Source organism: Equus asinus, chromosome 5, assembly GCF_041296235.1.
Source record: "Equus asinus isolate D_3611 breed Donkey chromosome 5, EquAss-T2T_v2, whole genome shotgun sequence".
NCBI lineage: Eukaryota > Metazoa > Chordata > Mammalia > Perissodactyla > Equidae > Equus > Equus asinus.
Window position 1 is genome coordinate 48,350,758 of NC_091794.1, and position 12,967 is coordinate 48,363,724.

The following is a 12,967-nucleotide window of genomic DNA, read 5'->3' on the forward strand; positions in this document are numbered from 1 at the left end:
ATAGCTCCTAATACAATGTAAATGCTGTGTAAATAGTTCTTAGACTGTCTTGTTTAGGGAATAATGACAAGAAAAAAAGTTGTCTGTGCATGTTCCGTACGGGCAACCATCATCTAGACCTTTCCATCCCTGGTTGGTTGAATCCACGGATGTGGAACCGTGGATACAGAGGGCTGACTGTACCTCATGGCAGATTTTTCACTAATATAAAAAATGAGTGTATTTGTAGATAGCATTTTGTTTACCTTCTTAATTGTTTCCGTAACTAAATCCTAACTCTGGAATTTCTAGTCAAAGGAAGCGTGTGGTCACCTTTGCCCTCTAACTTCTTATTGTATCACTAGTAATGTTTTCGAGGGCTTATTCCGCCTATCTTTGCTAGTACTGAGTTTCACTTTATTTAATCTTTGCCAATTTGTTGGATTTTGAATGGAATTTCATTATTTTAATTTGCATTTTTGAGGTTTGTAAAATGTGTTCATTAGCTGTATGTAATTGTTCTTTTGTAAATTGCCTAGCTTGTTAGTGTCCTTACCCATTTTGTTGGAATGTTTCACTTTCTTTTAATGATTTATAAGTAATTTAAATATATAAGAGGCTAATTCCTTTGTCACATTTGTTGCAAATCTGATTTGTCAATTGCATTTTAACCATATTTAGAATATTTGGGGGAAACTTCAATTCTTATTAATCAAATCTATCAATTTTTTCTTAGTTTTCCCTTTTCTTGTATGTGTGGAATAGCTTCCCCAGCCCAAGATCCAATATTTACTTTTATTTTCTTCTAGTGCTTATTTGATGTTACTTTTTACATTTAACATCTGCAATTTATTTTACTGTAAGAGATGAGGTAGGGACTCTAACTTTTTTCCCCCAACCTACCAACTGATCCAGAACTGTTCAATAGGCAGCGCTCTTTGCCTCTCTAGTCTGCGATGCCTCTTTATGAAACACGGAGTTGCCATATATCCTGACTTATCTCTAGTCTGTCTCTCATGTTCTGTCCAGAGTATGTTTAGTTGCTTGCCAATATGATACCATTTTAATTATTGTAGCTGGGCACTTTAATAATACTTCTTGCCATACCACTTCTCCAAAATAATCTTGGCTACTTCTAAATATTCATTCTTCCACATGAGCTTTAGAGTTATTTATTCAAGTTATCTCATTAGTTTTTTATTGGGATTACAGTGGATTTATAGATTAATATAAAAATAATTGACATCTTTATGATATTGAGTCATCTTATTAAAAAACAAGGTATGGGCTTCAATTTACTCAAATTATTTTTTTGTTCTTCAATAAAGCTTTAGGGTCTTCATTATTGGGGGGGTGGTTTTTCAGTAATCGTTTGAGTTTTATTTTAACTTTTTTATGCTGATTCTATACATTTCAGGCTAAGTTTCTTCTTTGGTGCCTTTATTTTTCCTGGCAGCTTTCAAACTGTCTTAAAGAGGCAATTGTTGTAGAACCATCAGTTTCACCTTGCCCCAATGGCAAACACAGTGTATTAAGAATCGTCAGGAAAACCTTGTGTGGATTTTAGCTCTTTTTATTAGGAAATGTTCTCAAAGATAAATATTGTGGCCTACAGCCCAGCCATTTTCTCCCTTAAAAAAATGCAACTTCAGTCTTTTTTCCATCTGGGCTATTTTTAAAGAGAAATAGGGAGACACATTTCAATGTGAAATCAATTCTAAATAGAACCAGCCATCAGGGTACTGCACAAAATGTCACAGCTATGTGCCGAACAGTTCATTAAGTACTAGAAAATTATCCAAACTTTCCCGATGTAACCATCACTCAACAGAAACCATTATCCACACAAGAAGAGCTCAGAATCATTTAAAGTGAACGACATGAGGAATGGAGAGAACAGAAAACTATTTTCTGCAGTTTTCCTACAGTTCCACTGATGCATAAACAACTAAACATTAGATACTTGCCATTATACACATCAGCATAAAATGAAACTAGGTTTCTCTCAAATCTTAGTCTTCAAAAGAATACTGAGTACTTCATATTTTTTACTATGCATTTTAATGTAAATTTCTTATAATTAAAAAACTGAGACGGGCCGGCCTAGTGGCGCAGCAGTTAAGTGCACACGTTCCACTTCTCGGCAGCCCGGGGTTCATCGGTTCGGATCCCAGGTGCGCACATGACACCACTTGGCAAAAGCCATGGTGTGGTAGGCGTCCCACATATAAAGTAGAGGAAGATGGGCATGGATATTAGCTCAGGGCCAGTCTTCCTCAGTAAAAAGAGGAGGATTGGCAGTAGTTAGCTCAGGGCTAATCTTCCTCAAAAAAAAAAAAAAAAAAACTGAGAGAAAATTTATTACTAAATATTATCTGCTATAGACTTATTTAAATACTTTTTCTACACACAAGCTCTTAACTGATAACTTGGTGGACACATTACCTCATTTCTTGTTATAATTTAAAAGAAAGTTATAGAAATGTTCCTTTTGCTCAGTTTTTAGCTGGTTAGGCCCAACCCAAATCAAAGGTATTATTATAATTGACTTATTGTCATCACGTGACTGTCTTTCAAATTTGGTGCAGTAAATTTTGCTTTGGTCTTAATGGGCAGCCAGCATCCGTGTGCAAACATCATCCCTTAAATCCTTCTTAAAAGTTATTCCTGTGTAGTCTGAAGGAGACATTATTTGAAATGGAAATAGAATTTTGTGGTTATAAAACTCTAAGAATCCTCATAAGCCCATGGTGCCAGATCCATTTATTTTAAAGAATTTTTATATAGCAGGAAAAGTGCAGCCTACAACTGAGATGAGATGCCCTTTTATCCCTATAAAACAGGCCAAGCTTTTCTAGAAGTTGATAATGTCGAAAATCACTGAGGAGAACATGCATAGTTAGTAGCGTATGTGTTGGAACAGCCTTTCTTGAAGTAAATTCTGTGTATTTCTTAACTCAGGAATTTTATTTCTAAAATTTATCCTAGTGAAATAATCATAGAAATTCAAAGTATTATAGGTAGTGAATAAATTATGTTCATTGTAGCATTGTTCATAATAATGAAAAACTGGAAACCACCCAAAAGGTCATAATAAAATAATTGGTTAAAGAAATTTCACATGATGGGAAATTCTGCAGCTTTTACAAATGGTGATGTAAATCTACATTTATTTAAATGCAGGGAGGGTGACAATATAATGACCTCCACACTGTTAAATCCACTGGTCCATTCTCATCTGAATCTGACACAGTTCTCCTTGATGAACTGTGTATGGTTCTAGGTGCCACATCCTCACTTTTCTCCAGCCTCCCGGCTGCTCCTCCTCTGCCCTACTGTTGAGGTACACCGGGTCCTCAACTCTGTCTCTGCTCACTCCTTTGGTAAACTCAATTAAAGTCACATGGCTTTATGCATATATATATATATACACACTCAAATTTTTATCTCCAAGCAGGCCTTCTCTGCCAAACTCCAGACTCACTTATCCAGCTGTCCACTTTGCATTGCCACTTGAGTGTTTCATAGGTGTCTCAACAGGTACAAAATTGAATTCTTGGTCTTGCCCCACAAACTGGCTCAACCCACAGAATTCCCCATCTCGGCTAATGGCAGCTACATTCTTCTAGTTGCTCAAGCCAAACCCCCTGCTAGTCACTTTTGATGCCTCGCTTTTTCTCACACTCTATCTACTCTATCAGGAAACCCTGTTGGCTCTGCCCTCCTCTGCGCCACCACATCCACCACCATCTCTCACCTGGAATACTGCAGTAACTCCTAACTGGGCTCCCTGTTTCAACTCTTGCCCTGCACAGTCTATTCTCAATGCAGCCGCCATATTCTACTATGTAAGTGGGATACTGTCAGTGCTCTGCTCCGGTGTCTACCGTATGTCCCAGTTTCCCTCAGTGTAACAGCCAAGTCCTTCAAAGGCCTATTTCCCCACTTCTATTTTCAATGTAGCACAAGCCTTTTCGGGATTCTTTGAAACGACGAGGCATATGAGAAAAGGGCTTTGGACTCAGCTTGAATTCTAACTCTATCACAGTATGTCTCCAAACTTTAGTTTCCCATCTGCAAAATGGGAATCATGTACCATCTACCTCACAGGATTAAGGCGGAAATGCTTTTTAACCCTAAAGCCTTCTATAAGTACCAAGGTTTTTCTAATTTTCAAATTTTCAAATATGACTTCCAAAACTTGTCTTGCTTTCCTTGAGAGTTGCTTGTTATTTCTAGTCCCTTGTTTATATATGATCAATTGGGACAGCATTTAGTATGTGACTTCTTTCATGCCAGGCATTCTGGGTTTATGAGAATAGCCAGGTCATGTTCTCTCAAAGAATTTACATGTTAGATGTGGCAGATGGACTTATTGAAAACAAAAAGTGTGTAAAGAATTGCAGGTGCTCTGATAAAAATAAAGCTCATATGAAGGACAGTGGGAGAACAAAGGAAGAATGTTCGCGTCTCCCAGGATTGATGGGGAGAAGTGGGAGACAGGAGAAGGGGGAGCCACAAACGGTGCTATAAAAGTGACCTTGTACTGAATCCTGACAGGTGGTAGGTGGACTTAGGCAAACACGTGGGGGAAGGAAAATTCTCCCTGACCACTCCCATCTCATACTCTTAAAGCACATTGGTATTTATCACAATTTTCATTAATTCCTCTGAGGGTGATTATTTCTTTATTATTGATCTCACCTATGAAATTTAACTACTCAGAGAGGCTCCATGCCTTTTGCATTTATTTCTGCACCCTAGAGCTCAGCATAGTGCTTGGCCCAGGGTCAGGGGAGGGAGGAAGAATGGAAGATCAAGTCATGTTAAGAGGACAGCTCTGGGAGTCACATGGTCCTGGTTGGAGTCCCAGGTCTGCTGCTTACCAGCTGTGTGACCTTGAAGAAGTTACTTAACCTTTCTGTGCCTTAGTTCCTATATCTGTAAAATGGAGATAATAATAGTTGCTTCTTCATAAGGTTGTTGAGGAAGGGGCTTAGCACATTTGCTGGCACTTATTTTGAATGCTAATCCTATCCTGTGTATATATATGCACACACACTTAGTTTTAAGGCTTCCATTGATTTCCTAAAAAATAAATAAATAAATGGACTCCCATCGTTGTTACCATTGGAAACAATGCCTACAGCAAACTGCTTTATCTCGATTACTCATTTGGGAGGCACTTGTATTTCAGAGTTGTCCTTGGCTATCTTTCGGACCCAAGTGAAGACATTCAGGATCCAGTGAGTGACAAATTCTTCAAGGAGGTGTGGGTTTCAACAGCAGCTCGAAATGCTACAATTTATGATAAGGTGAGGTTCGCATATTCCCCCTCCTTTTTTTTTGATTGATTCACATCACAAAAGCACACCATTATTTCTGCATGTTATTGGTACAGAGTATTCTTAGTGAAGGTAGAAAACAAACACACCTCCAAGTTGTAATAAAATAGCTCTTCGTAGACCTTGAAAAACAGAGTCAAAAAGCATCATGGATATGTTTTAAAAGAGACTTTAGTGGTATTCTGATCCCTCATCTGATTCAGGAATTCCATCATGAGCATCCTCAGCAGGTGGTTACCTAGCCTTCGTACCTGTCTGGTGACAAAGAGAAAAGAGAGGTGGAGTTGAAAAATGTCAGACCTGGGTTCAACCCAGCTCACCCAGTTGCTGGTGATATAACGTGGTGTATAGTGACTTGACTTTCTGAGCCTTTCTTTCCTTTCCTATAAATTGGGAGGGATATTCACTGGGGTGGTTATGAGGATAAAGAATAGCCTATTAGGGGCTGGCCTGGTGGTATAGTGGTTAAGTTCAAGTTCACATGCTGCGCTTCAGCGGCCCAGGGTTCACAGGTTTGGATCCCAGGTGCGGACCTACACACTGCTCATCAAGCCATGCTGCGGCGGCATCCCGTATGAAAGTAGAGGAAGATGGGCATGTTTGTTAGCTCAGGGACCACCTTCCTCAAGCAAAAAGAGGAAGATTGGCAACAGACATTAGCTGGGGGCCAATCGTCCTAACAGACACACAAAAAAGAATAGTCTATTAAATGTATTTAGCACATAGTGCATAGTAAATGGCATCCATCATTTTAATGAAGCTTATTAATAATGAGATACGTTTTTTGTCAAACAGCTCTAATTTTGGAAAAGTGTTTAAAACCAGCTCCATTTGTTAGGGAGGCCAAATGCATCTTCTGGTAAGTTATATCCATTGGTTATGATAAAGAATTTACAAGAGTTAAGAGTTGTCTGACAGTGGAAAAGTTTACTTCATAAAATAGCCAGCTTTCCATCATAGAAAATATTCAAGCTGGGATGTGTTGACCACCTGTCAGAAATTGGGTAAGAGTGTGTTCTTCATCATGACTTCCAGAGCCCCTTCCAGCACAGAGAATTCATCATTCCTAATGAAACATGACAACTATCTGCGTAGCTTTATCTCGTACTGAGACCTCGAGGCCATGATCAAATAGGTCACGTGCATGGAGTCTTCTAAAATGCGGTGCACTGCCTACTTTGGATCTTGGATTGGGGGAATAACAGCTATAAAAGACATTTGGGGAATAATAGGATCAATCTGAATGTGGACCATATCTTAAATGACATGGAACTGGTGTCCTGAGGGATGAGAATGGGATTGTGGTTATACAGGCACATGTCCTCATTCTTAGAACAACGTGCTGAAGTGTTCAGAAGTGAAGTGTTATGATGTGTGAAACTTATTTTCAGTTAGCAAAATAAGTGTACAATTGATAACTTTAAGTAAAGGTACACATATGAACATTTTTCTAAATAAAAAGTTAGAGAAAATATAATGTACAATTTTCCCCTTAAACCAGAACCTCCAGTGAAATTCAGGGATGATTATTATCCAAAAACTTAACCTTAACGTGCAGAAACATCAGTGAAATTCCTTATCACTAGCCTGACTTTATCCTGAGATAAATGACTTGCATCAATCAGATAGAAGGATTTATCTATAAATTTTTTTTGATGGAAGCAAATCTAGTAGTGTTTTGTAGCAAATAAGCAAAGCACCTCTTCAGTCAGTTCTGTGCTATAACAGAAAACTAACATGTGTTTCATAAAACAAAGGTGTTGGATGTTGGAATGAGTATTTTCCATAAAGGGGGTATGTTTTCTTTGAAACTTATCAGTCTGTTTCCTCTTTGTGTTTTAATCAGGTGTTCCGGTGCCTGCCCAATGATGAAGTACACAGCTTAATTCAACTGAGAGACTTTATAAGCAAACCCATATTAGCCAAGGAAGACCCCGTCAGAGCAGAGGAGGAACTGAAAAAGATCCGTGGGTTCTTGGTGCAGTTCCCCTTTTATTTCTTGTCTGCAGAAAGCCTACTGCCTTCTGTTGGAACCAAAGAAGCCATAGTGCCCACAGAGGTTTGGACTTAAGAGTTGTTTGGGTTTGCAGCTCGAGCACGTCCGCCTGAAGAGTACACTGCGCACGGTGACTTTGTGGAGACCCTCACTGCCAAAGCCAGCCCTGATCCACTTTTGTGTCCAACCTATGGACCCTTTGGGTTGGCTGGGAAGGGCTGCAGTCATACTGATATAGGATACTGAACATCAGCCCTGAACATCTAATCCCTCCTGCCTAGCCTCGAGAAAAAGGGACTGTGTTCTTATTGGCAGCATATGTTCAACAACTTGCACACTTACCCAGATTCCATGATGTACACCAAAGTGCATTTCCTTTGCTAACAAGAACTTACCTGTAACTGTTATCTAGGTTGCCGAAAATTGTCTGAACCTCTTTATTCTTCTCTGACCCTCCTCTGTGCGGCTGATGTCTGCCGGACCTGCCCCCGTGTCCATACAGACTCTGTTTGAGACTCTGTTTATTCCTAGAAGGTGTCGTGACACTGCTTCAAGTTTCTGCAAGGTTGCTTGGGATGCTCCTGCCCATCTGGTCCTGAAGTTGTAATGTTCGCCCAACCAAGAACATGGTCCTTATTGCTTTCCGGTGATTGAAAGGACAGGACAGCCTTTAGTCTACACAGCAGTCCGTGTTAGGCACTTCCGATAACATTGACGCTATGTATCTTGACACCACAGGGCAACAGGAAGGAATTAAATTCGGTTATCGAGGCAGGGGTTTCACGTTTTCCCCAAAGGCGCTGACAAGCTGTGTCCTTTCGATAGGCCCACCTGATCAAATTTGAAAACAAGCATAGGACATTTGATTACACAGAAATCCATAAAACTCAGAGACACAGCAGTCTGCCTTCAGAAACCCCCAAGGTATCAGTGATCTGATCCAGATAAGAAAAGAAGATTCCTTACAGTCCTATAGAATTTCCTGTCATGCTCAGCTGATGGACTGATTGAAGTTGGAGTTTCTACATTTCAGAATCAAACCAGTGAATGCGATTTGTCTTTCGCGAGCATCAGAGACTTCCTAACTCCTACCGAGTTGATAAGTGTGAACCTAACCTTATTTGACGTCCAGCTCTCCAGCTATGTTGTCTTCTTTAAGAAAAATTGATGGCAAAAATGTGCTGCTTTGCTTGCCTTATTAAATATACATTAACATTCCACCAGGGCTTCCAAAGAAGTTAGGATATGTATTAATTCACATTGTGTGAGTCTGTGAATTGTTCTGGAAACCCATTTTTCCTTTTTGGATGTTAGCATACCCTTTGGTAGACCATGGCTCTGATTTCACCAAGCAGAACTATTCTTACAGCCTGAGGGGTTAATGTGGGTTCCTAAAAGGCCTGTGCCCATAAAACATGGTGTAGGTGCATGGATCACAAGTCTATGGGGTACCTGCACAGAATCTCATTTGAGTTGTTCTTCAAGGAAGCGAGGACCCCATCCCTGTTTTCATGGAGCTAATAGTCCGGTGGAAATGGTTGAACAGGAGCATGAAGTCACTGGTCTGGGTTCATAAGAGAGAGACAGTGTCACATCCAGGAGAGGGTTTCACAGCTAGAGAACATTTCACAAATGAGGTGGGACTATGTAACCAACAGTGGAAAGGGGTATGCTTTTATGAATAAATAACTTATTTCTCAGATGGCTGAAGATGGTAAAATAACTTCATGCTGCAGCAGTTGTAAATAAGACATTTGCTATTTGTGAAAGAAGTTTAGATTGGCATTTAAAGTGTTGAGTTTATGTGGGATAACTAAGGATTTCTTATATTTCTTACATTTCATTTTAAAAATATTTTTAAACCATAGAACGGTCAACAAACTGGCTCTTGATTTTGTGCAAGATGGTCCCATAAAACCATGAAAAATAAGAGGCTGAAAGGGCCCTTTCCCTTAAAATAATCACTTGATCCAACCTCTGCCCATTTTGTAGATGAGGAAACTAAGGCCCCGAGTGGCTGAAGGACTCACTTAAATTCATCCAACTTATAGATGATGGAACTGAGACTAGTGAAATTGCTGCAGTCCGTTGTCGGCCTCTCCTTTCACTTCATCACTGCCCAAAAATGAGGAGAGGCAGCACGTAGATTTCAGACAGGGTGTCTCCAAGCTGTGTTGAACCCTGTGGTATTGTGTAATTATGTGCTTGCCTGTCTGCCTTACTGGAATGTAAGCCCCACGGGCCAGGGACTCTCCTGTGTTTCGTTCACAGTGTATCCCCAGAGCCTGGGACAGTGCCTGGCACATAGGTGCTCAATGACTGTTTGTCGGATGAATAAATGAGGTGGAGGAGCGAGCTAATGAAATGAGAAACTTATGGAGTCTCAGACTCAGACAAGTGATCTCACTGCCGGTTCTGTGGCAAGTGTTTTTTACTGCATCTTCTCAAAGGCAGGATGCTCATCGGCAAAGATGAGAGGCTGCAAGATTTACTTGGATGGATTTCATGGAAACTTCAGTGCAATAATTGCCTGTTTGCAATAGCAGTTTACATAGTGCAGCATTCTGCAAAAATCACATGGGATGTGGACAAGAGATGTACTGTGTGGCCTGATTACTCGTCCTTCTCTTACCATTACCACCTAATAGATGTTCAGATAATTTAGCTTTAACACTGCAATGTCATTTATAAACTTTAAAATGCAAATGACCCAAAGCCTTGGAAAGCTATTATGAATCTATTTAATGTTTCAAATTGCCTATAATCTTTTGAAATGCCTATAAATGCTGTACCTGACACTCTGATACTCTCTGTAATAATTTTTGTTTTTCAGAAGGAAAAATGTTATGATTATAAGAAATGAAGGGCAGAAAGTGGTCATGGCCTGTCAAAGGTATTCTGATTGGCCAGGCGTGGTCTTCGGAGGACACTCAACACGGCAGATCTGGTGCAGGCTCTGGATCAAGTGTCCACTCAGTGACTCACCCTTCGGTGGGATGGTCCTAATCTCAGCTGTAAAGCATCACAGAGAGGCTGGGAGAGCTTGTCATTAGATAATTGAGTGGCATACTGTAAAACAAAATATTGGTATTATTTTAGTAGCGGATTTGGAAGAAAACTTTGTTGGTAGTCAAAAACATGAGCAGTTAATCTCTTATGTAATAACTTGGGAAATTGTAATATATCATGAATTGACAGTCTTCCACGTGAAACCAGCAAGTCGAGAAGCCATTTTGCAGATGTGAGACTACAGGCAGAACAGGTTTTACATATAGCGTGAAGCACCTGCCCTTCTTTCTACATCTCCTCGTTCCTTATTCCTTCAGCCTCTACCCCCAAAGGACCTCCTTATTATGTAAACCATTCTAGGAGACAACAAAAAGTTTTCCAGAGAAAACAAAATTAGGCCTCTACAATAAATCTTCAGTTAAACTCACACTTCTAAGTGACTGACAAAATATTATTTTTTAACAGAGGTAATCGTTCTTCTTAACGTCCCTGATCTGGTGTGGCACGTGAGCGTTCTCAGATGCCTGTATCCCTCTGTGGCAGGGGTGAAGAGGACCCTTCGTGTCTTCTCGCCTCTCTCTTCTATCTTCTGTGCAAAAAGCAAATGCTACAGGATTTTAAGTGTGCTTAGGAATACATATTTAGTTCCTTGGAAGATCCTCTGAGACTAATTACTACCAGAAGTTTGGAGGATTAAAATGAGTTTCACCAGGCGTGGGACTTAAGAAATTCTTACATTTGGAAATTCACTGGAAAAGGGATTCATTAGCATCTATCCAAAATTTGCAGGTGAAGAACCAGTGGATTTGCATTATTTTTAAGGAAGAACATGGACCGTAATAGGATTGCTAATGCTATTTAATTCACATGATATATTACTGGCTTTGACTTGAAATTGGAAGCATTCATTAAAAGAACCAAAAATTTTATGGCTTAAGTTCTAACAGGTTATTTTACTTTTCCTTTATACCATTTAAAATTTTTAACTTAAAAATAAATCAGAGGCTGGCCCCGTGGCCGAGTGGTTAAGTCCGTGTGCTCCACTGCAGGCGGCCCAGTGTTTTGTTGGTTCAAATCCTGGGTGCGGACATGGCACTGCTCATCAAACCACGCTGAGGCAGCGTCCCACATGCCACAACTAGAAGGACCCACAACGAAGAATATACAACTATGTACTGGGGGGCTTTGGGGAGAAAAAGGAAAAAAAATAAAATCTTTAGAAAAAAATTTAAAAAATAAAAGTAAATCAGACATGGGATACGTGAAAATTTGTCCTACTAACCATTTTAAACTTTTACGTTTTAAAGTCAGAGACTGGGATGGGAATCCAACCAAAATGTGGGCTTCCTTACTCTTTCCTGTTCTCAAGCAGCTGTCATGGTTCCTTTATTCCAGATAAGTGCACTTAAGTGAGCGTCATCCTAGTTCTGCTTGACGCTGGGAAATAGAACATCGTGCCTTCCTAATGCACATTCCACTTGCATTCTTCCCACAAAATAGTCTGGGCCAAAGGTACTCATGTCTCCTAAACTAGACTAAAAGTTCATTCCAAAGTGGTGGTGTCAGAGCACATTTCTCTTTGACCCAAAACCTAAGTACTTGGTGGTGAACATCCATGCAGAATATTCAGATATTCTGGACAGAACTTCACAGCAGGGTTTGGCAAACTGAGGCCTCCTGTTTTTGTAAATAAAGTTTGCTTTGAACACAGCCATGTCCATTCATTTACATGCCTTCATGACCACATGATCCGCAAATCATAAAATATTTACTATCTTTAAGAAAAGATTGCTGACTTTTCCTTTAGAGGGAGCAGAGAATATCTAGAGTAACTCAACCAAACAGATTTGGGCCAGTTTTAATCTCTTCCGCAAACAGAGTTTTCAAGTCTTCCTGTCCCAGAGCCCAACATTCTAGAATGGATTTATTCTAAGAACAGCTCACATCCTTTCAGGAATGAAAATCTCATGTCTTTTGGTTCTGGAAAAAGATGTCGTCAGCTAAAGCCAGCTTCTGGAGCTGAGCGCTCATAGGCAAGCATGGTTGATAATGTTTGTAACTAAACTGTCATATAAATGAGGGTGGATCGGCGGAAGCGTTTGTATTCAGAATGAGAACTGTGAACTCAAGAAATTCAGTTTCCCTGAATTTGCTTTCTGTGAAGCGTTGGAAATGATACATGAATCCATTCCCTTCTTCACATTCAATGCTTTCTAGACCTGGTCTTTTAACCACTTTTTCTTTAAATGTAAATATTCATTAATTAAACAATTAAAAGTGTGAAATCAGTAGTGTCCCTCTATTTGAAAACAAGATTCCTCATTCTTCACATGGAGTTTTTAGATCCAGTGTACTGTGCCAAGCAAGGGACAGAAAGATGTCCCTGAGGAGCCCTCCCCCGCACCCTGATTGTGGGCCCCCACGAGGGTCGGTTCCAGAGTCACAGCATCCCTGCCGCCCCTGGTCCTCTCTCACCTGTGAGATGTGATGATACAGTGATGCAGCGAATCTCTTTTAAAAGATCAGTATGCCGTTCAGTAGCCCATACTGAGCAAGGCCCAGTGGGGGTGCTGGAGTGCATCGGTGAACAAGTCAGACCAGGCCCCACCTTCGCGGTGCTCACATTTTAATGAATGGA

The 12,967-nt window shown here is 40.1% G+C and overlaps 1 protein-coding gene across 6 annotated transcripts in view; it reads left to right on the plus strand.

Moving 5' to 3' along the window:
- PLD1 (phospholipase D1) overlaps positions 1 to 12,614 on the plus strand; it is a 201,646-nt gene extending 189,032 nt beyond the window's left edge. For 5 of the 6 annotated variants that reach the window (XM_014866815.3, XM_070509440.1, XM_070509443.1 and 2 more), the window contains 2 exons: positions 5,177 to 5,294; positions 7,171 to 12,614. In XM_014866815.3, the coding sequence (XP_014722301.2) occupies positions 5,177 to 5,294; positions 7,171 to 7,395 (343 nt within the window). In that variant the 3' untranslated portion in view covers positions 7,396 to 12,614. The remainder of the gene's footprint in view (positions 1 to 5,176; positions 5,295 to 7,170) is intronic. The other variant, XM_070509441.1, reaches the window with a different exon arrangement.
- The last annotated feature ends 353 nt before the right edge of the window (positions 12,615 to 12,967 follow it).